Source organism: Tamandua tetradactyla, chromosome 4, assembly GCF_023851605.1.
Source record: "Tamandua tetradactyla isolate mTamTet1 chromosome 4, mTamTet1.pri, whole genome shotgun sequence".
Classification (NCBI taxonomy): Eukaryota; Metazoa; Chordata; class Mammalia; order Pilosa; family Myrmecophagidae; genus Tamandua; species Tamandua tetradactyla.
This window is the reverse complement of record NC_135330.1, coordinates 27448793-27475656: the sequence shown is the minus strand read 5'-3', so window position 1 is coordinate 27475656 and position 26864 is coordinate 27448793. Positions and strand designations below refer to the sequence as shown.

Genomic DNA, 26864 nt, shown 5'->3' with positions numbered 1-26864 from the left:
GGCTTTACCATGGAGAGAATATTCCAGTGCTCACGAGAATATTTGGTTCTTGGAGAAGCAGAAAAGATAGCAAAATGGAAAAAAGAATCAAATCAAATCAAATCATGAGTTGGGAAAAAGGGACCACAGCTTCATTATCATTGTTCCAGAAGTTATATGACAAGTACAAAAATTGCACTAATTTAAAAAGTCAAAATAGAAGTAGACTAAATAGTATTAGTGCTGACAATGCCAATAAGAAGCAGTCCATTTTTGAAAGAGCTTACAAACAGAACTGTCACTGGCAAGAAACTGATTCTAGCTGAGCAGGATGGCAATAGTACTTGGGCGAATTCCAGAGTACGAGGTCCACACAATGAATCAGTGACAACAGATGAAGTAAAGCTTGGAAGTTACTGAACAAACTGCAAAATACCTATTTTGACTGTAAGGATGTGATTCCTGAGAGTCCAAATGTCTTTTTCTAGACTGGTTCTCTCCGTGCTTAGGACTGACAACCTTTGAAGGCTGAAAGCTGCAGAAAAACAAGGACAGGGTAGTCTGGAGCCCCACTGTATTGGGTTAATTAACTTCCAGAGAACTGAGGGAAAATTCTTTCATATTTTGCCTACATAAACATTACATTTATTCAGTTACCTGTCTCATGGAGACCTGGCATGGTGAGGGGAGGGGAAAAAAGGAGGCAGAAGAGAAAATGATCACTGTTTCTTTATTCAATTATCGTATTCTTCATAGTTCTCAAAAAAGTTTCAGCTAAGCCCAATTTGCTGTGTAAAATATTAATTTCATCAAATGTACTTAGACATGGCTGAATTGGACATATGATTTAAGCATTTTAATGAAAACATAAAACATTGACTGTGTTTTAATACTATCCTTATGAAGAAAGAGAAACATTTCCAGAAATATTTGAGCAGATATAATATTAAGATTCACTGCTCACAATTTGTAGAAGAATGAACATATTTTGGAACCTGAGCAAAGGCTTCTTACCAGTACATAAAAAGTGAAAAAAGTGACTGTACAGATTGTTTTCACTGGCAGTGATTTAGCCAGGTCAGTGTGTTGTTCTTGGCAACTTCCATGGCCCCCCAAATATGCAGAATACAGAAAGGTCAGTGACTGTGGAGGTCTGCAGTTATTAGTAAAGGCCAGAAGTTCAACACAGTGCCACTGTCAACAACTGGATGTCAAACTGTTAAACAAAAATAAAAGCAAATAGAAATAAGAGAATGAGTACACAAAGTAATAAACAGCTACTATGATGCTGCTCACAGTCAGACTGGATGAGAGGATTACTACAACATTCAGATGCATAACTACGTCTGTCTACAATTATAGGTCTTTGCTCTCACATTAAATATATTGAACATTTAAAACAAAATCAATATCTTATGAACGTAAGCATTTCTTTTCTTGTAATTCAAATCAAGCATACCCTAAACCCATACTTCTATAATGAAGCTACAGTTATCTTTTCCTGTGAAACCCATGCGACTTGGTGCCATGGTTAAACTCTCTATCTAAAAACGCAGTGTTATCAGCCCATGGCAGCAAAAAAATATTAATTTCTAGCACTCCATGGCCTCCCATACAAAGCAACTTTCAGATCTCTACTCTGCTGAAGTTCCAAGTGAATAAAAATGATCATTGGACTGTGGTTCTCATACCTTCCAAAATATATATAAAATAATGACACATTAACAAATAATAATAGGTCCTTGCTTACCAATAAAATTATAAGGCAAAGAGTGGGAGGTGGAAAGAGAAATGTCTAAAATGAAAAAAAATTCAAAATGATGGTAGTCTTCATGGAAAAGTAAGCCACAATCCAAAGAATTATGCTGTGAATCTAAAGGCACGCATGCCAGATGAAGAAAACACAATATTCATCTGAAAATAGTTTCCTCAAGGCAGAACAGTAATGTCTCACCAGAGTAATTATAAGAGCCATCACACTTTGAAGAAGGGCCCCTGGGGCTTTCCTCCCTTGGTGTCTGTGAGCGGCAGACATTCCATTTCCATAGCCTCCCTTAGACTGTGTTTGGTTCTGAATGGAGCTAACTGAAGTTATCCCACTGAACAGTTCTTCTTATCCTAAAGGAACTGAATGTACAAAGTCTGTTGGTTCTTGGAGCCTGCCTCAGTCAATCTGCCATTGCCTTTTAGGCCGAAGCTGTTCTGCAATACAGCAGTTGAAACGTAGCCAGAATTCACTCATGCTTATAGTTCAAGGTATAAATAAGGTCAACTGTATTAATTAGTGTTCTCCAGGGAAACAAAACCAACAGGAGATATCTGTAAATATTATTATACTTTTATAAGAATCGTCTCACAGAACTGTGCGGATGGGCAAGTCCAAATTCTGTAGGGCAGGCTGCAAGCTGGGAACTCCAACTAAGGTTTTCAATGTATACCCCAGGAGCAGCTGGCTAGCTGAAGTGGAGATGGAAATTCTCTCTTCTGACTGCAGAAATCATCACTTCTTTTAAAGCCTTCAACAGATTGGATAAGACTTCTGTCATTGTTGAAGGTAATCTGCTTACCTGATTGTTGCTGTAGTAAGCTGTAGATGCAATCAACGTACTAATGATTTAGTCCATGAAATATCTTCGTAGTAACAATCAGGCCAGTACTTGCTTGACCACACAACTGAACATTGTAACCTAGCCAAGTTGACACATGAACTTAACCATCACACCGATGAAAGTTCCAAATCTCGACTCAGGAAGCACCACAAAGCAGCTTTCTTAATATAATTCTATGGAGAGTCATTTCTGAACCACTAGGAAGGTATGGTATAAGAATTGTTGCCTTGTAGTGATGTCATCAACATAATGATGTAAACAGTGACTGAAAAACTCTCCCCAGAGAGTCAGTGAATAAAAGGACAATTCTCAATTGTTCAGAACTCTGGAGGAAAGTATAGATTGGAGAGGGCTCACACAAGAGCTGAATCGAAGAAAGAGAAAAATATCAGGTAGGAAACTTCCGTCCTGGACAAGCCTATCCTCTCCCCTCCCCATCACTTGGTCTCACACACTGTGGGAAATACACAGAGGCAGCATCTGGAATCCCTCCCACCTCCCACCAAGGACACAGACTATAAAATCTCTCACAGCAGTGAGAGATTCCCATCTATATCCAGACACAGGGACCCAAGCTCACAGGGACCCACAGCAGGACTTCAGCTATGGGTGGGGGGCGCTGAATACAAAAAGGCAGCAGGGAAGAGCTTCCAAAATAGAGAATCAGGGAGGTAACAACAAAAATCTTCCCTCAAAGCAGTGATAGCCAGGCAGAAACTACTCAAATCAACTGTTTGGGAACTTAGAGTACAAGGGAGAATATTTCAAGGCACAGGTCAGTGAGGAATGAAGAGTCTGAGGAAATTTGGACAGACTGTTTCCAGCCCTGGTCCTGGCACCAAACTCCCACCCTTGAGGAAAACAGCCCCCGGAGGCCTCATCCTTGCCTGGGATACTGCTGTACACTGGGGCAGCTGGGGATGGCATCTGCCACAAGTACAGCGGAGAACACAACTCCACCTTGAGCCAGACTTTGGCCAGTGAAGTGAGGGCAAAGGAACCCTGCAGTTTCAGTCCCACCTAGTCAGAGAACTGCTGGGACCCCAGGAGGTAAAGGGTTTCTGAGGACAAGTAAATCACCAAACAGTGCCATCTTCATTGTGGGCCAGAAAGTATTTGGGAACTGCAGGGCTTTTCAGAGTCTCTCCAGACCCTATCCCAGACCCACTGGAGCTGATCTGTACTCCCTGCACATTTACCTAGCCCTGTTTTGGCTGAGAAATACAGACAACCTAACCGTCAAAGCAGTGCCCTAAAATAAACCCAGGCAGTAACTAAACCCTAGATAAGAGAGGGAACTCAACTTTCAGATTAACCCATCAAGATAATCAGATGACCAGACATCAACAAAAAATCACATGGCTTACTAAAATTCAAGAAGAAATGGCCCAATTGAAGGAAGAACAAAAAGTCAGAAGGGATGCAGAATCTGGAACTACTGGTTAAGGAAGTGCAAACAAATATGAATTAATTCAAAGAAATGAAGGAAAATGTGTATAAAGAGATAAGGGATATTAAGAAGATACTAGAAGAGCATAAAGAAGAATTTGAAAGAGTACTTAGAAAAACAACAGATATTATGGAAATAAAAGACACTGTAGATGCAACTAAAAATATACTGGAGAAACACAACAGCAGATTTGAAGAGACAGAAGAAAGAATGAGTGAGCTAAAAGACACATCAACTGAATCTGAATAGACAAATAAAGAAAAAAAAAGAAAAAATGTGAGCAGGGTCTCAGGGAAATGATTGACAACACAAATCCACAAATACACACATTATGCATGTCCCAGAAGGAGAAGAGAAGGGAGCAAGGCCAGAAGAATATGCAAAGAAATGATGGCTGAAAATTTCCCAACCCTTATAAAAGACATAAATATGAAAATCTAAGAAGCTCAACATACTCCAAACAATATCAATCTGAATAGACCCACACCAAGAAATGTAGTAATCAGATTGTCAGATGCTAAAGAGAAGGAGAAAATTCTGAAAGCGGCAAGAGAAAAGCAATTCACTATGTATGAAAGAAGCCAAATAAGACTAAGTGCTGATTTCTCATCAGACACCATGGAGGTAAGATGGCAGTGGTATGATATATTTAACATACTGAAAGAGAAAAATTACCAGCCAAGAATTCTCTATTCAGCAAAACTGTCATTCAGAAGTGATGGGGAGTTAAAAATATTCACAGATAAGGAGAAACTGAGAGAATTTGTTAAGAGACTGGCCCTACAAAAACTATTAAAGGGAGTCCTGCTGGATGAAAAGAAAAGACAGGAGAGAGAGTTCTGGAGGAGAGTACAGAATTGAAGAATATTAGTACAGGAAACTTTAAGGATAAAAAGAGGGAGAGAAAAAAATAGATCTGACAAATAGAAACCAAAGGATAAGATGGTTGAATCAAGAACTGCCTTTACAGTAATAACTTTGAGTGTTAATGGATTAAACTCCCCAATTGAAAGGCACAGATTGACAGAATGGATTAGAAAATATGATCCCTCTATATACTGTTTACCAGAGACTCATCTTTGGGCCCAAAGACACAAATAGTTTGAAAGTGAAAGGATGGAAGAAGATATTTCATTCAAGTAGTAACCAAAAGAAAGCTGGGGTAGCTATAGTAACAGACAAAATAGACTTTAAATGCAAAAATGTTTTAAGAGTTAAAGAATGACACTATGTGGTAATAAAAAGGATCAATTCATCAAGAAGAAATAACAATCATAAATATCTGTGCTCCTAATCAAGGTGCCCCAAAGTACATGAGGCAAATACTGGCAAAAATGAAAGGAGTAATAGACGACTCTACCATGAATAGTGGGAGACTTCGACACACCATTTTTTCTAGTAGCTAGAACAAATAGACAGAGGTTCAATAAAAAACAGAGAACCTAAATAACATGATAAGTGAAGTAAAACTAAGAGACATATAGAGAGCACTACATCCCCAAACAGTAGTATATACATTCTTAAATGCTCATAGAACATTTTAAAGGATAGACCATATGCTGGGGCACTAAAAAAAAGTCTAAATAAATTTAAAAGGTTTGAAACATACCAGGTGCTTTCTCTGATCATAGTGGAATGAAACTGGGAAACAATAACAAATAGAGACTGGGAAATACCCAAATATATGGAAGATAAACAACACACTTTTAAACAATTAGTGGGCTAAAAAATAAATTATAGGAGAAATCAGTAAATATCTCAAGATGAGTGAAAATAATAACATGATGATCAAAACCTATGGGATACAGCCAAGGCAGTACTGAGAGGGATATTTATAGTCCTACATACCTACATGAAAAAGAAGGAAAGCTGAAATCAATGACCTGATTGAATTACTGGAGAAAGAACAACAAACTAATTCCAAAGCAAGCAGAAGGAAAGAAAAAACAAAGATTAGAACAGAAAATAATGAAATGAATAGTAGAAAACCAATAGAGAGAATCAATAAAACTAAGTTCTTTGAGAGGATCAATAAAATCAACAAACCTCTAGCTAGTCTGAAAAAGATGAAAAGAGAGAAGCTGCAATAAATAAACTCAGAAATGAGAAGGAGGCATTACCACAGACCCCAAGAAATAAAAATGATCATAACTGGTTACTATGAACAACTGTATGTCAACAGGCTAGACAACTTAGATGAAATGGACAACTTCCTACAAACACATGAACAACCTACACTGAAATGAGAAGAAATAGAAGACCTCCACAAACAAATCACAAGGAAAAAGATCATATCAGTCATCAAAAAGCTGCCCGAAAGAAGAGCCCAGGACCAGACGGCTGCGCAGTCGAGTTTTACCAAGCACTCCAAGAAGAATTAATACCATTCCTGCTTAAACTCTTCCAAAAATTGAAGAAGCGGAAACACTATCTAACATGTTCTATGAAGCCGACATTACCCTAATACCAAAACTGGATAAAGATACTGCAAGAAAAGAAAACTTTACCAATTTAAATTCCAACAGACTACTTTTATAGAAATGGAAAAGCTAATTATCAATTTTATTTGGAAGTGTAAGGGGTCTTGAATAGCCAAAAACATCTTGAAAAAGAAGAATGAAGTGGGAGGCATCATATTTCCTGACTTTAAAGCATATTATAAAGCCACAGTGGGCAAAACATCATGGTTTTGGCATAAAGATAGACATATTGATCAGTGGAATCAAATTCAGAGTTCAGAAATAGATCCTCAGATCTATGATCGGTTGATTTTTTTTTCTATGTCGTGCAGTGTAGGGTCACATTTCACTCTTTTTCCATGTGAATATCCCATTGTTGCAGTACCACTTTGTTGAATTTCTTTTTTCTTTGCGGAGTACATGAACTGGGACTTGAACCTGGGCCTGCCACATAGCAGATGAGAATTCTACCACTGAACTACCTGTGTACCCCTTTAATTGATGTTTTTTCAGAAAGGCTTAAAATGTAGTTTAATAAGTTGATGCTGCATTACTGCTCCATTTCTCAGAAAAACTCCAAATTTAAGGTATCAGAGACAAATCAAGCATGGTACACCAATAAAAAATGCACAGCACAGCTACCTAAAGCTAGGAGCTACTGTCAGACCTTCAGTATACAGTAACCCTGTTCCCAAGATTGTACTAAGCCTATCAAGAAAAGCTGTGAACAGCAACATCATAGACACAGAAAGGGCCATTCCTGGCCCCAAATTTGATCATGGGGCTGAATGCACCCAAGAAAAAGATGGATGCAAGTTAACACAAGATTTTAATTGATTTTTGATAAGGCTCCCACTCAACTGACATAATTGTCTCTTCAGTAAATGGTATACGGAGAACTTATTAGCCATATCCAAAAGAATGAAAGAGGACTCCTATCTCATACCCTATTCAAAAATTAACTCAAAATGGATCAAAGACCTAAATATAAAAACCAGTACTATAAAACTCATAGAAGAAAACCTAGGGAAACATCTTCAAGATCTAGTGATAGGTGATAATTTCTCAGACTTTTCTCCCAAAAACTTTTTAAAAAGAAAAAATAGATAAATGGAAATTCCTCAAAATCAAATACTTCAGTGCTTCAAAGGACCTTGTCACATGGTTGAAAGGCAACTGACTCAGTGGGAAAAAAGATTTGAAAACCTCATATCTGATAAGGATTGATATCCAGTAGATATAAAGAAATCCTACAACTCAACAATGAAAAAAAAAAAAACAGCCCAATTATAAAATGGGCAAAGGACATGAATAGGCATTTCTCCAAAGAGGAAATACAGATAGCTAAGGGGCGCATGAAAAGATGCTCAGCTTCACTAGCGATTAGGGAAATGCAAATTAAAACCATAGTGAAATATTATCTCACATCTATAAGAATGGCCACTATTAAACACAAGTAACTACAAGTGTTGGAGAGCATGTGGAGAATTTGGAATACTTATTCACTGCTGATGGGAATGTATAAATGATGCAGCTTCTGTGGAGAATGATTTAGCGATTCCTCAGAAAGCTAAATGTTGAGTTGTTATTATGACCCAATAATCCTGCTACTCGAGCTGTACCTAGAAGGTCTGAAAGCAGGGATGCAAACAGACATTTGCACACTGGTGTTCATAGTGGTATTATTTGCAGTTGCCAAAAGATGAAAACAACCCAACAGACGAGTGGATAAACAAAATATAGTATATACATACAATGGAATATTATTTAACAGTAAGAAGAAATGAAGTTCTGAAGCACGTGACAACGTGGTGAACCTTGAGAACATTATGTTAAGTGAAATAAGTCAGACACAAAGGACAAATATTGTATGATCTCACTGATATGAACTGTTTTTATATGTAAATTCATAGACATAAAATATCGAATATAGGTTACCAGGATGTAGTATGAGGCTGGAGAATTGGTAGTGGTTGCTTAATATGTGCAGAATGTTTAACTAGGGTGATCTCAAACATTTGGAAATGGACAGAGGTAATGGTAGCACGTTATATTGAGAATAATTAACAATGCTGAGTGGTGTGCGAGTGTGATGGAAAACGGAAGTTTTGAGTCATGTATGTCACCAGAAGGAAAGTTGGAGAAGTTAAAACATGGAAACATATAGCATAGTGAATCTTGCAGTGGACAATGTCCGTGATTAACTGTACAAATAGTAAAAAGTTCTTTCACGAACTAGAGCAGATGTATGACACTATTATAAGGAGTTAATAATAGACGGGTATATGGGGAAAATAGTTAACAGTGATATTTTAATACTTTTTCATCAACAGTAACAAATGTACCACACCAACACTATGGGTCAATAGTATGGGGGATAAGGCGTATTAGAGGGTTAGTGTTTTCTTTTTACTTCTTTCTGTAGTGATGAAAATGTTCTAAATTTGATCATGGGGCTGAATGCACAACTCAGTGATGATACTGTGAACCAGTGATTGCATACTTTGGATGGTTTCATGCTGTGTGAATCTGTCTCAATAAAGTTGCATTACAAAAGGAGCTATTATGTTACAGAGACAGAAATAGATTAGTGGTTATGTACGGTTATGTATGAATAGAGAGGAAAAAAAACGTTGCCTTGACCCAGGACCTTTAACTGGTAGTCACTTCTTGTCAATGGCACAACTCATTCTGCTGTTTTGGGCTCAGAATATTCCATATTACACCTACAGGTGACACTGCAGACTTCCTGCTAGTGGAAGTTGTTTCTTGAAGGTTTCTTCTCAGTTGGGTTGGAGATTTCACTCAAAAATCCATGCACTCAAGACTCAAGAGAGTTTATTGTTTTCAGCTTGAGAATCTGGGGAGATTGTGTTATACTTTTTTGAGCTGGAGATGATTGAGAGGAAGAGGTTCCTGAGGAAAATCACGAGATTAGTTTTGGACATGATAGCATTAGGATGCTTGTGATAAAGTTAAGAAATGCTTTCAGTAGGTAACTGGATAATACTTAGGCCCAAAGAGGGGACTTGCTGGGAGAATAAGTCTGGGAATTATCATACACAGATGCCATCAGAAAGGTGAAATCTTGGGAGTGAGTGTAAAGGGAGAATGGAGGCCTGGTCCTAATTTAGAGGTCAAGGGAAGAGGAAGAAGAGTCAGCAAGATAAGTCAAATCTATATAGGAGATAAAGCTTGAAATCAAATAGTCCCAAATGTGGCCTCCAGCTTGCCACTTGCTATATATGACATTGAACAGTCTATCTGATGTTTCTAAACCTTATCTGTAAAATGGGATAGTATCAGGAACCATTTACTGAACAAAATGGTGGGGTACGAGATCAACACGAAAAAGTCAGTAGTGTTTCTATATACTACTAAATAGTATGAGATTTTATAAAAATGTTTTTATAAAATGTTTTTATATAAAGATAGACGATAAAGATTGAAATGGTATAATCTAGGAATGCCAAGAGTGTATAATGATAGTGACTAAATGTACAAATTTTAAAAATGTTTTTGCATGAGGAAGAACAAAGGAATGTCATTACTGCAGGGTGCTAAAAAAAAGATGGTAATTAATATTTTAAAATTTCAACTTATATGTGAGACTAAAGCAAAAAATGTTTATTTGGTGCAAAATTTATATTTTGACTAGTGCATTTCCTAATATAGCTTATGTAGATAGCTTGGTTGAGCACCATAAGTACATGGAATCATGAGTAGGACATGAGATTTTGTTGGTTTGCCAGAGTGATGCCCCGATGAATCCCAGAGTGATCTGATCAGTGAGTGGAAAAGTATTTGCAAAGTCCCCTTCGGGGAATGGTGAGAACGGGGGAAAACTCAACTTCCCCAAGTTGAATTCTTGATATTCTCACAAGCAGTGTGGACAACCAAAGCTATAGGCTGAGCCCCTAGTCTTGGGGTTTGTTCATATGAAACTTAACCCCACAAAGGGTAAGTTGGGCCTACTTAAAAGTAGGCCTAAAAGTCACCCCCCAGAGAGCCTCTTTTGTTGCTCAGATGTGGCCTCTCTCTCCAGCCCACACAATAAGCAAACTCACCACCCTCCCCTGTCTATGTGGGACATGACTCCCAGGGGTGTGGACCTTCCTGGCAACGTGGGACAGAAATCCTAGAATGAGCTGAGACTCAGCATCAAGGGATTGAGAAAACCTTCTCGACCAAAAGGGGGAAGAGTGAAATGAGACAAAGTGTCGATGGCTGAGAGATTCCAGAGTGAAGAGGTTATCCTGAAGGTTATTCTTACACATTAAGTAGATATCACCTTGTTATTCACGATGTAATGGAGAGGTTGGAGGGAACTACCTGAAAATGTAGAACTGTGTTCCAGTAGCCATGTTTCTTGAAGATGATTGAATAATGATATAGCTTTCACAATGTGACTGTGTGATTGTGAAAACCTTGTGTCTGATGCTCCTTTTATCTACTTTGTCAGCAGATGAGTAGAACATATGGAATAAAAATAAATAATAGGGGGAACAAATGTTAAAATAAAAAAATGTTTTTATAAAATCCTTATTCCTCCATTGAATAAGAATTTGCTTTATATACTGCAATAGAAGTTTATAGTAGTATATTGCATTCCATATATATAGTTGCATTCCAACTGTGGGGAATGCATGAGTCCATAAGGCAGTCTGCAAACTGGCAGCGCCAATGAAAGTTTTTGATGAATTATCTGGGAGAGGCTGGCTGGCTGAAGTAGAGATGAGAGTTCTCTCTTCTGACTGCTGAATTCGTCACCTCTCCCTTAAAAGCCTTCTACTGATTGTATTAAACATCTGTCTTGTCAAAAACACTCCCCTTAGCTGACTGTAGATGTAATCAACCTAAATGTTATCAACTGACTGATTATTTAAATCCATAAAATGTTCTCACAGTAATGGTTAGGCCAGTGCTTGCTTGACCAGACAACTGGGAACCATCACCTGGCCAAGTTGACACATGAACACAACCATTACACACTATATACAAAAGTCAACTAAAAATGGGGCATACACCTAAATATAACAACCAGGACTATAAAACTCCTAGAAGAAAACTTAAGGAAGTATCTTGTGTTAGGCTATGGTTTCTTAGACTTTAAACCCAAAGCACAAACAATAAAAGAAAAAATAGATAAGTGGGACCTCATCAAAATTAAAAACTTTTGTGCATCAAAGGACTTTATCATGAAAGTAAAAAGAGAACCTACAGAATTGGAGAATATATTTGGAAACCACACATCCAATAAGTGTTTAATATCCACAGTATATAAAGACATCCTACAATTCAACAATAAAGACAACCTACTTAAAAAATGGGCAAAAGATTTGAATACACATTTCTCTAAAGAAGATATACAAATTGCCAAAAACCGTGTGAAAACATGTTAAACATTGCTAGTTATTAGGGAAATTCAAATCAAAACCACAATGAGATACCATTTCACAATTGTTAGAATAGCTGCTGTTAAAAAAGAACAGAAAATTACATTTGTTGGAGAGGATGTGGAGAAATAGGAACATTTATTCACTGTTAGTGGGAATTTCAAATGGGGTAGCTGTTGTGGAAGACAGTTTGGTAGTTCCTCAGAAAGTTAAATATAGAATTACCATATGACCCAGAAATTCCGCTTCTAGATATATATCTAAAATATTTTGAAAGCAGGGACTTGAACAGATACTTGCACAAGTTCATTGTGGCATTATTCAAAATTGCCAAAAGATTGAAGCAATCTAAGTGTCCATCAACTGATGAATGCATAAATAAAATGTACATATTGAATGGAATATTTTTCAGCCATAGAAAGAAATGAAGTTCTGATACATGTGACAACATAGATGAGCCTTGAAGACATCATGTTGAGTGAAATAAGCCAGAAATAAGAGGACAAATATTGTATGATCTCACTGATATGAAATATTTAGAATAAACAAACCATAGAGTAAAAATCTAGAATACAGTTTACTGGGGAGTGGAATGGCGGTAGGGAATGAGGAGTTAATACTTAAATTGTACAGAGTTTTTGGTTAGGTTGATCATGAAGTTTTGGTGGTGGTGTGAATGTAATTTTAACAACACTGAATGATAAAATTGAATGTGGTTAAAAGGGGGACATTTTATGTCGTATATATGTTGCTGGAATAAAAATAGAAACATATGAATGTATAACACAAACAGTGACCCCTATTATAAACAGTGGACTATAGTTGATAGTAAAATTATAAAAAATGTTCTTTCATGAATTGTACCAAATGTACCATGCTAATGAAAGGTGTTAATAATAGGGTGGTATATGAGAACTCTGTATTTTATGCATGATTTTTCTGTAAACCTACAACTTCTCTAATAAAAAAATGTAAAAAGAAAGATCTTGAGATCAGTAAAATAAAAGGCTTACCATTATCTATGCCCTCTGATTGCTATTAATATTTGTAATAAAAAATTGTGTAATGATTTTAAAGATATGTAGAGATGAATAGATATTAGGCACATGAATTAAATTATATTATGGCATTCATAAAAAGAGTCCATGCTGAATAACTGCTGAATTTTATCAAGGCTTTTAAGGTATCTATTAACGTTTTATCATTTTTCCCCTTACCTTACTAACAGAATAAATTGTATAGGTAGATTCCCTGATTTGCGCTATCCCTGCAAACCTGAAATGAACTTTATTTCTTCAAGATGTATTATACTTTTGATATAGCATTTGGATTCCTAGTATTTAATATATAATTTTCCTTTTGAGTATAATAGGTCTGTAGTGATACATAATTTCCTTTTTTCTTGTCTGCCTATCCTATCAGATTTAGTATTAGAATAATGTTGGCTTTGGTTAAAGATGAGTTGGAAACTTTTAATCTTTTTCTGTACTGAAATAGATTAAAATATATAGGTATTATTGGTTCCTGAAATATACTTGGGAATTTCAGGTAAAACTCTTTTGGTCTGCTATCTTTTTAAAAGTGTTCTCTAACAAACATTTTCTTTTCCATTTATGAGTTTGTTCAAGTTTTCTACCTTTTCTTGGGTTAATGTTGATAATTTGAATTTTGCTATAATAAATTATCAATTCTTTTATATTTAAAATTTTCTTGTCATAAGATTACACATTATATTTTCTTAGAATTCTTTCTTATATGTAGATTTCTGTTCTTTCTCATGCCTAATGTTTTTTTCATTTGTCTTTCTTTACTTAACTGTTATCATGTGTCTTTAACCAGATTTTAGTTTATCATTCCTAATGTTTTGTTCAATTTGTTCAATTTTATTAATTTCAGCTTTTAAATTAATTTCATCATATTAGTTTCTTTTGGTTTATTTTGTTCTTTTTCTTGTTTCATAAATTGGATACTGTTTATTTTTTTATTTTAAGTAACAAAATCACTAAAGCTACAAATTTTCCTGAGCATAGTTTTAATTGTATCCTATAACTTTTTCTTTTTTTTAAAATATGGAACACTTCACGAATTTGCATGTCATCCTTGCGCTGGGGCCATGCTAATCTTCTCTATATCGTTCCAATTTTAGTATATGTACTGCCAAAGCAAGCACTATCCTATAGCTTTTTATGTGAAATAATATTTGATATTTATTTCTAGATAATTTGTCATTAATTTTTTTTAAGTTTAAAATTTTTTCTACAAACTCACACTCCCTTTTCTCCCGTCCCCTTTTCCTTCATTAATTGCTAATCTGCTTTCTATCTCTGTGAATTTGCTATTGCTAGTCATGTCTTATAAGTGATCTCATACAATTTTTGACCTATGTGTCTTGCTTTTTTCACTGACCATAATGTTTTCAAGGCTTTTCCATGTTGTAGCATGTCTCATATCATCATTGTTTTAATGGCGGACTAATATTCCATTGTGTGTATACCACATTTTGTTTATCCATTAATTTATTGATGGATACTTGGGTTGTTTTCAGCTTTTGGTTATTGTGAATAATGCTGCTATAAACACTGATGTAAAAGTATCTGTTTGTGACTGCCCTTTTGTCTCTTTGGTGGGAGGTTTTGATTATTGAGTCAATCTCTGTATTTCTTATAAGTTTGCTGATATTTTCTATTTCTTCTTAATCAATTTGGGTAATTCATGTATTTCTAGGAAATTTTCCATTTCTTCTAGATTATCTAGTTTGTTGGCATGCAATTGTTCACAATATTCTCTTCTAATCCTATTTATTTCTGTAGTGTCAATAGTGATATCACCATTTTCCTTTCTGATTTTAGTTATTTGCATCTTTCTCTTTTTTTCCTTTGGAAGTTTGGCTAAAACTGCCAGTTTTATTGATTTTTTAAAAATAACCAACTTTTTGTTTAGTTTTCAATTGTTTTTCTATTCCTTATTTCATTTATATCTACTCTACTCTTTTTTGCTCGTCTGTTTTTTTTTTTTTCTGGTTTCCTTCACTTAGCATACTGTTCTTTAAAAAATCATTGTTACACAGTTTTAAATTAGAGAGATTGTAGGTTTACATGTAAAAAATAAAACATTTCTGAATACCCCCTATTGTTGACACCTTGCATGGTACTTTTGTTACAAATGATGAAAGAATATTAAAATATTACTGTTAACCATAGTCTATAGTTTACATTAGGTGTATTTTCTCCTTATCCCACCATATTATTACCTTTTAATAGTGTACATTTGTTGTAATTCATGAAAGGACATTCTTATATTTATACTATTAGCCACAGTCCATTGTCCACAACAGGATTCACTATGTTATTCAGTACCTTGTCTTTCTTTCTAGTAACATACATGGCCCCAAACTTCTCCATTCAATGACATTCACCAACATAATTCAGTGCTATTAATTACACTTCCACTAATGTGCTACTATCACCACTATCCATTTCTAAACATTTACCTAATTAGAGATTCTGCATAAATTGAGCATCAGCGTCCCTCTCTCTACCTCCATTCTATCCCCTGGAAACCTGTATTCTAGATTCTAACTTTATGTCTGCTCTAATCTTAATTATTTTCTTTCTCCTCCTAATTGGGAGTTTACTTTGAGCTTGTTTTTCTAGTTCCTCAAGATGTAAATTTAGGCCATTAATTTGAGAGCTTTCCTATTTTTTAGTATAGGAATTTATAGCTATAAAATTTCCTAGGAACACTTCCTTTGCTGCATCACATATTCATTCGTATATTGTGTCTTTGTTTTCATTTGTCTCTATGTATTTTCAAATTTCCTTTATAATTTCTCCTTTAATTCACTAGTTGGTCATTTAAGAGTGTGCTGTTTAATTTCCACATATTTATAAATTTTCTAGTTTTCCTGAATTTTAGCTTTGTTCCTTTGTGGTCAAAGAGGTTATTTTTATGATTTTAATATTTTAAAATTTATTCAGACTTCTCTTGGGCCCTAACTTATGTCCTATCCTAGAGAATGCACCATGTGCATTTGTAAAGAATGTGTATTCTACTGTTCTATATGTTGGTTAGATTCATTGGTTTATAGTATTCAGCTTTATTTCCTTATTGATCTTCTGTTTAGATGTTTTACACACTATTGACAGTGATGTACTCAAATTTCCAACTATTATTGTAGAACTGTCTATTTCTCCCTTTAATTCTGGGGCTGAGCAATAAGTGGAAAGTAAATTCTCTATTTCTGTTCCTAGAATACCATCCTCACTGCATGCCGTGCAAAAAATGAGTGGCTGGAAACCCATTTGGATGCTTCCATAAATGAGCTTTTAGAACAGAAAGAACAACTAGAAATTATCATGACTCCCATTTTCACAAAAATGGCTACACCACGTAAGTTTTGGATAAAAAGTGGTTTGAATGTCAGAAAAGATGAAAATTAGATTCAATGTTATTGCTGAGATACTCTGATTTTAACAATTGCTATTAGAGTCTTCATTATTACAAGCACTAACCACTGTCATAGCTCTCTAGTTTCAATATTAGTAATAATTAATAGTAATAACTGAACTCTTTCTTTAGGAAATATCTGCTACTAGTCATAACATTAGACCCATCATCAGTCATTTAATTTTATAAATTTTACTGTGCCCTTGATTTTGACCAGTGATTCTCAATTAGGGAGAGACAGCCTACTGAGCGACAGGATTGCAGTATTTGAAAAAGCCTTTTCACTATCCTAATTCTATATATTTTTTGGAAAACCTATTATGGGAATACTGTCCTATTAATGGGGAAGGTGCATGAATCAGAATCTTGGTAGCAAGGATATCTAAGATTTTTTAAATAACAGCTTTGTTGAGATGTAATTGTCATATACCAAAAAATTACTGTTTTAAAGGGTACAGTTTCTTGGCTTTTAGTATACTTGTAGAGTTGTACAACTCTCACCACTCTCTAATTTTAGAACATTTCATTACATCTTCCCCCCCCCCCCACCCCACCCAAAGAAAACCCTATACCTATTAGCAGTCCCATTCCTCCCTCTTCCAAGCTCCTGGCAATACAAATCTACTCTCTGCTTCTATGGATTTGTCTGCTCTGTACATTTCCTATGAATAGAATCATACAACATGTGGCCTTCTGTGTCTAGCTTTTTCCACTTACCACGTTTCCAAAATTCATCTGTGTCATAGCATATATCTGTACTTCATTACCTTTTATGGCTGAGTAGTATTCCATTGTATAGATACAATTTTTTTTTTGTCATTTTTCTGTTGATGGACACTTGGGTTGGTTCTACTTTTTTGGCTGTCATGAATAATGCTGCTAAGAAATTTGGGTAAAAATATTTGCATGGTCCTAGATTTTAATTTCTCTTGGGTTTATACCTAGGAGTGAAATTGCTGGGTCATATGGCAATTCTATGTTTAACATTTTGAGGAACTGCCAAAATGTTTTCTAAATTGACTGCTCCATTTGCATTTCCACTAGCAGTATATGTATGAAGGTTCCAATTCTCCACATCCTTTCCAATGTTTGCTATTTTGTCTTTTTTTAATTTTAGCCATCCCAGTGAGTGTGAATTGATACTTCACTGTAATTTTGATTTGCATTTCCCCAATGACTAATAATGTTAAGCATTTTTTCATGTGATATTGGACATTTGTATATCCTCTCTGGAGAAATGTCCGGTCAAATCCTTTGCCATTCATAATTAATAATGAAATTATCTTTATATTGTTGAATTGTTAAAGAATGTACTCTTGGCACAAGTCCCTTATTCAATATATGATTTGCAAATATCTTCTCCCGTTTTGTAGATTTTTCTTTTCATTTTCTTAATCATGTCCTTTGTAACACAAAAGTTTTTAATTTGGTGAAGTCCAGTTTATCTAATTTTTTATTTTGTTACTTGTGCTTTTTCTGTCATATCTAAGAAACCATTGCCTAATCCAAGGTCATGAAGATGTGCTCTTATATACTTTTATGGTTTCTTCTGAGAGTTTTATAGTTTTAGTTCTCTTCCATTTAGTTCTATAATACATTTTGAGTTAATTTTTCCTATATGATGTGAGGTAGGGGTCTAACTTCATTCTTTTGCATATAAATAGCCAAATACCTAAAATTTCTATGTTTATCAAAAGTAACTGTGGGCTTTCAAAGCTTAAGACACGTAACCTGGTCTAGCTAGTGTGAGAGAAGATCCCTTGCCATCTATAAATAATATCTACTGAGCATATACATGGCACGCTGCTAGGTACCCCCCACCAGGAGACAGAGGCTTGATACCACCTTTGTCTTTAAGGAGCCTACCATCCAATTTGTGTAGAAAATGTACAGACTCTGAAAGATAAACCAAGTGCTGTATATGTTCAGAGAAGCTGAAGTGGAAAGTTTCATAGAGAAAGAGGAATTGCTGGGAAGGGTGGATAAACAAGGTTCAGTGGGAAGGAAATTCCTGAATTGGAGCATAGTGTGATGATGAAAGGAGTATGATGATGATGAAAGGTTCAAATGTGGGAAAAAGGAAATGCTGAGTACTCCTTCCCTGAATCTGTGTTAAGAAATAGTAGAAAATAAGGTTGGAGAGTTAACTTGTGATCATTTCGTAAAAAGTACTGCAATGTAAGCTAGGGAGTTTAGGCTTTATTTTCAGGACAGTGGGGTACCATTAAAGACTTCTGGTAGGAGAGAAGAAGGATTAATTAGGAATAATCTGGTCTTCCTTATAAAATGGATTAGAGAGAGAGCAGGAATAGAGAAAAGGAAACCAATATAGGTCAGGAGTGAGAAGATTAAAAATTGAATTAGTCTCACATTCCTCCCTTGTTCCACCCCTATCATTACCTGGCCCAACAATCCTACCACTCTCACTTCTCACTTGTGAGGAAAAATTGCCTCTTCCCCAGGTCCTCTATATTATTCTCCTCCAACTATTCCAGGCTCTTGGAATCTTCATTTCATAGAATGCTAGATCTAGATGGAACCTTTGAATTAACCCTCCTTGGATAATGGAAAAGGTGAAAACAAGGAGGTTAAGCAGTTTATTCAAAGTTACTTTTGTTAGTGACAGAACTAGGAATAGTAATGTTGATTATATCGGAAATGTTACCTTACAGCTTTAGATATTAAAAAAAGAAGGCAAACCTAGGGCTTAATTAATGGTGGATTTAGGTTGGAACATACTGATTTATTCTCTGCCCACTGTTTTAAAAACTGCCTTCATTTTGTTTCATATCACAAGCTAATTAAATGTTATTTAAAAATTTGCTTCCTTTCAGGTCAGGTGAAAAGTGCCAAATCTGTGATAACCTAAGCCATGGTCAGAAAAGAAGTCAAGACGTACCTTCTACTGAATGTATATATTTTGTAAAAAGCCACATTTTCTTCTATATCCATAAAGAAAAACCTTTTCATGCCAATTGGAGTTAAGAAATAAATGTGGGGTTTTATAAAAATGTTTAATATGAAATCGAATCACCCTTATTTTGTGATACTCTGTTCAGTATGTTTATGTCCAGACTCTCTGTCCTTGCCTCTGCAACCCCAAGGGCAACCCATTTGAGTTCCAGGTGCTACTTCTAGAGAGCATGTGGTTGTGAATTCCTCACAAGGACCTAATGGAGATTTTAAGAAACTAGTTAGAGAATCTAGTAATTTTCTGTGTAATTGAGACAGGAAATTTCCATTCAACCGAGGAATTCCATAATACAAGACATATCTAGCTATTTCTAGTAGAAACATTTGTTTTCCTTGTCTTAAAAAGAACTTATGGAATGACATTCTGGAGCAAGAAAATATTAAAACTCATTTGGATCAGGGTTCTCTGGTTATACAACTATTACTTCTTATGTCTAAAATATAATATGCCTGTAAGGATGTATCTTTAAGTAAATCCTCTCATTTCTTTATGGTCTATATTTAAATTGATGGACACAAATATGTTTGGTTTTACGTTTAGAAGGTTCTCCTATTCTGTAGTTTTGGCAATATAGATATCGTAACTGAACTCCATGTTGTTTTTCCTCTGCTTATGTTTTAAATTTTTTATATTTTAAAAATCATAGCTGGTTGCATATCAGTGATTTAGAAATGAATCTTTTTTTTTTCTTTCTAGTTTAATAAAGTCCCTGAACCTTGTACTCTGTGACTTTCTGGGACATTTCATAGGATTTTCTTTTTTTTTTAAATTCTTTGTTATTCATGACTTATTTATCTTTGTTGTTCTGCCCTGAAAACTCATTTTTTATTATTGGGGTGGGGGTGGGGAGAAAGATGCATAATTTAGTAATACCTTGTCAATTGACATTTTCTCAATCATGGTTTTGAGAAAATTTATCTGTTATAAATTGTTATAATTTATGTCCAAATTTTTAAGTTTTGAGATCTTTTGTTTGTTTGTTTGAGTAATTCAGTTTCAGTTGCCTTAAGCAAAAGAACAGGGCAGTAACTCTCACTCCCTTCTCTGTTCGATCCAGTTGGTGTTTATTGAGAAGAACAAAGAAGGAGATCTGTGTCTGCTCTATTCTCTTAATACAGTATATTGCTAGAAGTCCAGTACCCTTAAGCACTGCAATAATTTGGGGAAGGCCAGGTGCCATTTTTGTTGTTTCTGTTCTATGTTTGTATTTTCCCAGCCTTGATCTTGAATGCTTTCCAGGGATGCGATCCTGGTGATTAGTGAGGTATTCTTGGATTTCATTTCAAAGATTCCTGTATAAGACCAAGGCATTTCTGGAGACTCTTTAGTATAAAATAAAACCCTCTCTTCCTCTTTATTCATCTTTCAGTTTTTTATCTTTAAACTGTTTGCAGCTTCAGTTATATTTGCTGATGCTATCTTTTTAAAACTCTATGTATTGGCACCTCTGTGCCTTCATAGTTCCCGTACTATCTCACCAACTGCTTTTCCTTCAGAAGCTCTTCTTCTTCATCTGGCCCCCAACTTGAGAACTTCTCAAAATTCAATCTTGATCCTTAGCAAAATAATCTGTAATTCACAATCCTCCCTATGTCTGATGTTAGAATTAATTCTTCCTTCTTTGGGACACTAATAGTGCTAATAGCCTCATACTATATTATGTCTAATTGTTTACATGTTTGTCTCCCCTCGTGAATTGTGACCTTTTTGGGAGGAGGGAATTGGTCTTCATATCTTAAGAGCCTATAAGATAATAAGTATTCAGTAAATAATAGTTGAATGAATTTTCTTTTGGAACTACTGTAGTTATAGAAATTGTCACCTCTTTATTCATTCATTCACTTTGTTCCTCTTTATAAATAACTCCCGAATCCTTATCTCCATTTTAGCTTCTACCCCTCTAACAGATAAGACACACAAACCCCACATATTGACTCTATTTCTAGCTTTTCCTCTAACCTTCTCATTTCCAAGCCTTCATCTTGAATACCACATTATTTTTCAAGCATGTGAACCTGGTGATTACCAAGGGATTCATCTCACTTGAAAGATTCTTGTGATTTGAAGATCTGAACATTAAAAAAATATCTATAGATCTATAACTTTACTCTATTTGAGAGATGGGACCTCTTGTCACCTATTGTTGCATTAAAATTATACATCTATTCATAGGAGAGTTAAAATACCCTTTCTGGGACATTATGGTTTGAGTTTGAGCTATAACAAGGGTAGTTGCATGACTTTTTCTTAACATTCACACAGTAATCACTGTTTCAGAGTATGTATTAGTAATTCAGGAAAACCTCCACATTTATTTGAGAGGTTGTCAAGCAATAGTTAAATTCAATGTTATGAGAATTTCTAGCCAGCGGTTCTTTAGGTTTTTGTATTTTATTGATTAGAAAAGTGTAAAAAAAATTAAAGCAAGGGAATTGATATGACATCACTAGGAAAACAACTATCTACTACCACTATATTTAATAAAAGACAAGACATTTTGAGAACATAAAAGAAGGTAGGATAGAATATCAGTAGAAGGCTCTACCTTTAGGGTAAATACATTAAACTTTATACAGGCCTATTTGCTTAATTTATTTTTCTTATTTGCCATGTGTGATGGAACTTTTGTCAGGAGCTTGAACTAGTCTGTGTTCCAGGCTTTGAGTACTTCTGTTCTAGCCTCTGCTAAAGCAGGCAAATTGCCTAGTAAGGTTAACATGATAATTGCGAATTGTAGAAGTCTGGCATTTACTCTGATGTTTTATATAATACATGATAGATTGAATTTTCCAAGACGGCGTGATATGTTCCATCCCCCTTGCTCTTCTTACAATGTAGTTTTGATATTCCTCTCATAGACAGGTGAAGTCAGTGTTCTCTCCCCATGAATTTGGGCAGGCCTGAGACTACATTGGAAGTGACACTATGTGATTTCCAAGGCTAGATCATAAAAGACAGTGCAGCTTCCACCTAGTTCTCTTGAGATGCTTGCTCTTGGAAACCAGCCATGTGGAAGGCAAAGCAGCCCATGGAGCGGTCCACATGGAAAGGAACTGAGGCCCCAGCCCATGGGCCTGCCTGAGCTGTCAGCTAGCAAGCATCATCAACTTGCCAGTCATATGTGTGAACCATCTTGGAAGTGGACCCTTCAGTCAAGCCACCCCAGCTGATCTGTATGGAACAGAAAGAAAATCTTCTTTTCTGAGCCTTGCCAAAACTGTGGATTTGTAAGCCAAATAAATGATGGTTGATGTTTTAAGCTACTCAGTTTTGTGTTATATTTGTTATGTAGCGATAGATAAGGTACACATTTTGGAACCTGGAAGTAAGAAGTTGACATAAGAAAATCTAAAATATGTGGTATTGGCTTTAGGACTGGACGGTAAACAGAAACTGCCAAAAGGGCCTAGAGGAAAATGTTAGTGAAAGCCACAGGGCTTGAAGTAGAGTGTTAGCTATTAGTGGGAATCTGTAGAAAAGAGATGAATATGTTATTGGAAGGTGGAGAAAAAAGGTCCTTGTTATGTGATGGTAGTAATATTGTCCTATAAATAACATTATGTAATTGTTTTGCTGCCTTTGTAGGTAATTAACACAGTGATCCTGCTCAGGGTATTTCCAGGCAGAGTGCTCAAAGGCCACCTGGCTCTTTCTAGTAAAATGTGAGAGGAGAAAGATGTGCTGAAAAGGAACAGTTCAGTTTTCAAATACAATTTAAAAGAAATATAAAGTAGCTAGTACTTACTAGGTTTCAAAATAAAATTGTTTCTCATACCTAACTTCTTTTGACAGCAAAATGTTTTCAAACTAAGAACTGGCTTTTGGGAAAAGATTAAATCCAGGATGGGATTGTACTCATTTAAGACCTCAGAAATATCTAAGGTCGTGCCTTATAGAATCTCTCAGACTGTAGATGGGCTTTCTCTATGCAGCTAAGAAGATGGCCTCTAACTGCTTTAGGCAGTCATAATAATAGTGTGTCAACCCACTGGAAAGAGAACAGCTCTCTCTCAATAATGGCGTCTATCAACCTAAGAAATCATCCAGTTGGTCCTGTCTGAGTCATATGCCCACCCTAACTAATCATCATAATGTTCCCCTAGGAATATTCCCCTAGGAATAGAGAACTATGACTAACCAACCTGTTATATGGCTATCTCAGTCAGTACAGTCTGTTTTCAAAAGACAAGGTTGGGGAGATATATGCTAGGTAGCATTCTGTCCCTCAGCTCCCCAAAGCTACTAAAGTATATTTCATCTGATTTTTCCTAAAATGGTGAAATATAATATTAATGCTTTTTAAAAAAACTATATGGAAAAGCTTGTAAGGTAGAGGAATTTGATCTTCTCTTTTAGTTATTGCTAGCTCTCAGAACTATATATATAACCTAGAGCTGACTCCTAGTGAATTTTGTCCAAGTTTTCCCTGAAGTATGGAGATTTTACTAAAAGCTATGCAGGATCTGAATTTTGGATTTAAAACTGCTAGTATCACTCCTTTGGGCATAGGTGAATCAGATAAGCCTGACTAGACTGCAACTATACAGAACTAGGAAGGGCATCATTCAAAATGATTTGAGGTGGTAAGGTGATAAGGTGAAGATAAGGATAGGTAAGGTGAAGATGAAAATGGGAGAAAGGGTAACGTACAGTAACTGGGATTGTTAAATAAGGACAGGATGGAAAAGTGAGAGAACCTGAGAAGTTGTTCTAAGACAACTTTCATTTTTTGGTTGTTGTGTTTTTTTTAAAATATCCCTGCCATTTATGGTAGGGATGGGCCCAGTGACTTAAACACACACACACACACACACACACACACAGTTGTTCAAGAACAAGCCCCCTTGGTGTAAAGTGAATATTTTAGGGGATGGTGTTTGGGTGCTGATCATGAGTGTTACAGTCAGGGACAGGCATGGAGCTGTCAACTGAAACTCAAGTCATGTAGGAATTGGGACTTTCATTGTCAACAGTTCCTTGATACGTAGTAGTAGAGAATACTGATAATTGATTGAGCAGTCTTGCCACTGTAATATTATTTTTGGTGCCCTGGGGAAGAATATATGCAACAACCTTGATTAGTGGTGACATAAGAATGAGAGGGCAAGATCTCATTGTCATAAAAGAGCTCTTCATTGAAAGCAAATTATAAATTTATGAATTATATTCATTTAATATTTATACTGTATTATTTTAGTGAGGATTTGAGACAAAAATGTATGTTGGGCATCAAAGAATCTAGGCTGCATTTGTCATCCTGTGAAGAATGGATGGCGTTGTTTTTTTCTAATAAAGAATCAAAAGCCGATGACAAATCAGTGTTTGGGAGGGAAGTGGGAGTGAAAAAGAATGAAAAGGAAGGAGACAGAAAAAAAAAAGGAAAAGGGCGGTCCACGGTGGCTCAGTAGGCAGGGTTCTCGCCTGCCATGCCAGAGACCAGGGTTTGGTTCCCGGCACCTGCCGATGTAAAACAACCCACCAACCAACCACAACAACAACAAAGAGAAAATGGAGAAGGATGAATTGAAAAAAAAGAGAGGAGACAGGGCAGCATTGAAGAAGATTAGACACTCTCCCCAACTGGATAGGGTTGGGGAAAGAAAAGTAAGAGTATATTCAAAACATATAGAGGGAGGTTCTGTCTATATGGTCAATATCTTCGACTATTTCAGTTCATATCAGGCAATGAAAAAAACAGTTAAAACGGTTATGGGTGTGGACACAACTCGAACATTAAGAAGCACAAGGTTCCTTGGAACTGAATTACTTAGCTTCTTCTGGATTGGTGGTGGGGATAATAAATGTAGCCAATCAGAATGAAGCAAGTTGGCAGGAAACCAATGGGAAGTAGGCTTGAGCACGGCTTTCGGTGTGACGGTCAGTTGGCAGTACTCTCCCTGGCAAACGGATGCAGAGCTGAGTTTTGGTTCTTTGTTTTCAAGAGCCTTCATCTTCGTTTCAACTCGGAACCAGCTTAGGCTTGGAAGGAGATATCACTGGTCTTGGTAGTTTGAAGAGGAGCTTGATTTGCGGGTGATGCTATGATTACAAGCAGGGATACCAGGGTTTGAAGATGCCAGGGGCTGAGGGGCTGCTTGGGAAACAGTTGAAGTGATTTGAAGATTAAGCATTTTGAATCTTATTTCTGGCCCACTCCCTGCTTCACATCAGAATCATTCTGATCTGTAGAACAAACAAGTACAAAACAAGGGACAAAAGACGAGCTCTAAATATTGTTGGGGATACCTCAGGAGTTTTTATGTTAAGGCTAGATACAAGGAGAAATAAACAGAAAAAAAATCCTTCTCAGGACCATCCCATAGACTTGTACAAGTCATGTCCTACAGAGGGCATTAGCTGAGGCGGGGTACTGGGGCTGAAATCCAGCCTGCTAATCACTTGCCAAGCCATGTGCCCTGTTGTCAGGCTGTATTGCTCTAAGGATTGGGGACTTTTTCTCATTCACTCAAAGGCACCATATGATCAAACCTCAGCTTTAGTCCTTTTTTGTTTATTTTAGGTTACTCACCCCCACCCCACCCCCAGCCTTCACTTGTGTGACTCAACTTTGACTTTATTTCCTATTTTGGATTTTGAAGGGGTCTGAGAGAGGGAAAAAGGGAGAATGGGGTTGGAGTAGTAAAAAAGGAATTCTACAATGTTTTGTACCCATGGAGCACCAGGAACATTTATCCTGTCTCTTTCCTCCTCAAAGAGTTCATCAAATATTTATGAAGTACCTACTATGTGCATAGCCTTACAGAAAATTAATATCCAGCCATGGCCTTTGAGGAGCTCACAGTCCAATGGGGAAGGCAAACACATTGCCATATCATTACAACGGTAATGCAACAACCCATACATCTCCACCCCCGACCCCCGCCACATACACATGTAGAGCACGAGGAAGAAACACACTGCTGCTAATGTTCCAATGATCTGCTCTTGGAGCAAGGGGTAGAATTGGAGGTATTAATATGTGCCCTATGGCAAGAAGAAATGTGTTCAGATCTGAATATGGTACAGTTTTACATAGAGTGGGGATGAATTGGATCCTGGCAGGTCTCATTTTTTTTCTTTTGCACATTAAAACAGATTAGTCTGTAGTGCTGAAAGTGTCAGTGAAGAACTCACATATGAATTCAAGTTAGGACTGGAAAAGCCGAGGCAAAAATGAACTCTTCCTTCTGGATACAAAGAGAAGGGACGAGACCTGATTTACTCTGCGGGAGGTCAGCTGACTACCCTGTTTTAGAGACACATTTCATAATGCTTGTATTTTCCACTATTGTTTTTGGAGGTAGGTGATTGTTTTTAAATCTCATCTCTGCTCCGTGCTCTGAAGCTTTCGTTAGTGCAGAAAGTGATTTCAACTACATTAAAAGAAGGGTCCCAATGAAATGGTAAGATGGAAATGAATGCTGTTAGTCTAACTTCATTTGATATGAGTAGCATCTCTACCATGTTCCTTTATTCAGTAACATTTGCTGAACACAGCAGTGTGGTAGATGTTGAGGATATCAGGAGATTTAGACAGCCCTTAATCTCAAG

At 36.2% G+C, this 26864-nt stretch overlaps 2 protein-coding genes and 1 non-coding gene across 7 annotated transcripts in view; 2 read left to right on the top strand and 1 right to left on the bottom strand.

Moving 5' to 3' along the window:
* ANKRD45 (ankyrin repeat domain 45) overlaps window positions 1–22559 on the top strand; it is a 61993-nt gene extending 39434 nt beyond the window's left edge. Inside the window, exons 5-6 of the mRNA XM_077157000.1 lie at window positions 16144–16282; window positions 19174–22559. Coding sequence (XP_077013115.1) covers window positions 16144–16282; window positions 19174–19208 — 174 coding nt within the window. The 3' untranslated portion in view covers window positions 19209–22559. The remainder of the gene's footprint in view (window positions 1–16143; window positions 16283–19173) is intronic.
* LOC143681791 (U6 spliceosomal RNA) lies at window positions 13957–14063 on the bottom strand. The gene has a single exon (XR_013174850.1). It is a non-coding gene; the product is annotated as a U6 spliceosomal RNA (small nuclear RNA).
* Window positions 22560–25149: 2590 nt separating the features above from the next.
* SLC9C2 (solute carrier family 9 member C2 (putative)) overlaps window positions 25150–26864 on the top strand; it is a 101847-nt gene continuing 100132 nt past the window's right edge. Inside the window, exons 1-2 of one of the 5 annotated variants that reach the window (XM_077156998.1) lie at window positions 25150–25318; window positions 26614–26716. Coding sequence is in view for 3 of the 5 variants with exons in the window: in XM_077156996.1 (XP_077013111.1) it covers window positions 26487–26613 (127 nt within the window). In the remaining 2 variants the exon portion in view is untranslated. Of the gene's footprint in view, window positions 25379–26408; window positions 26717–26864 lie in introns of those variants that run through there. The other 4 variants (XM_077156996.1, XM_077156995.1, XM_077156994.1 and 1 more) reach the window with 4 other exon arrangements.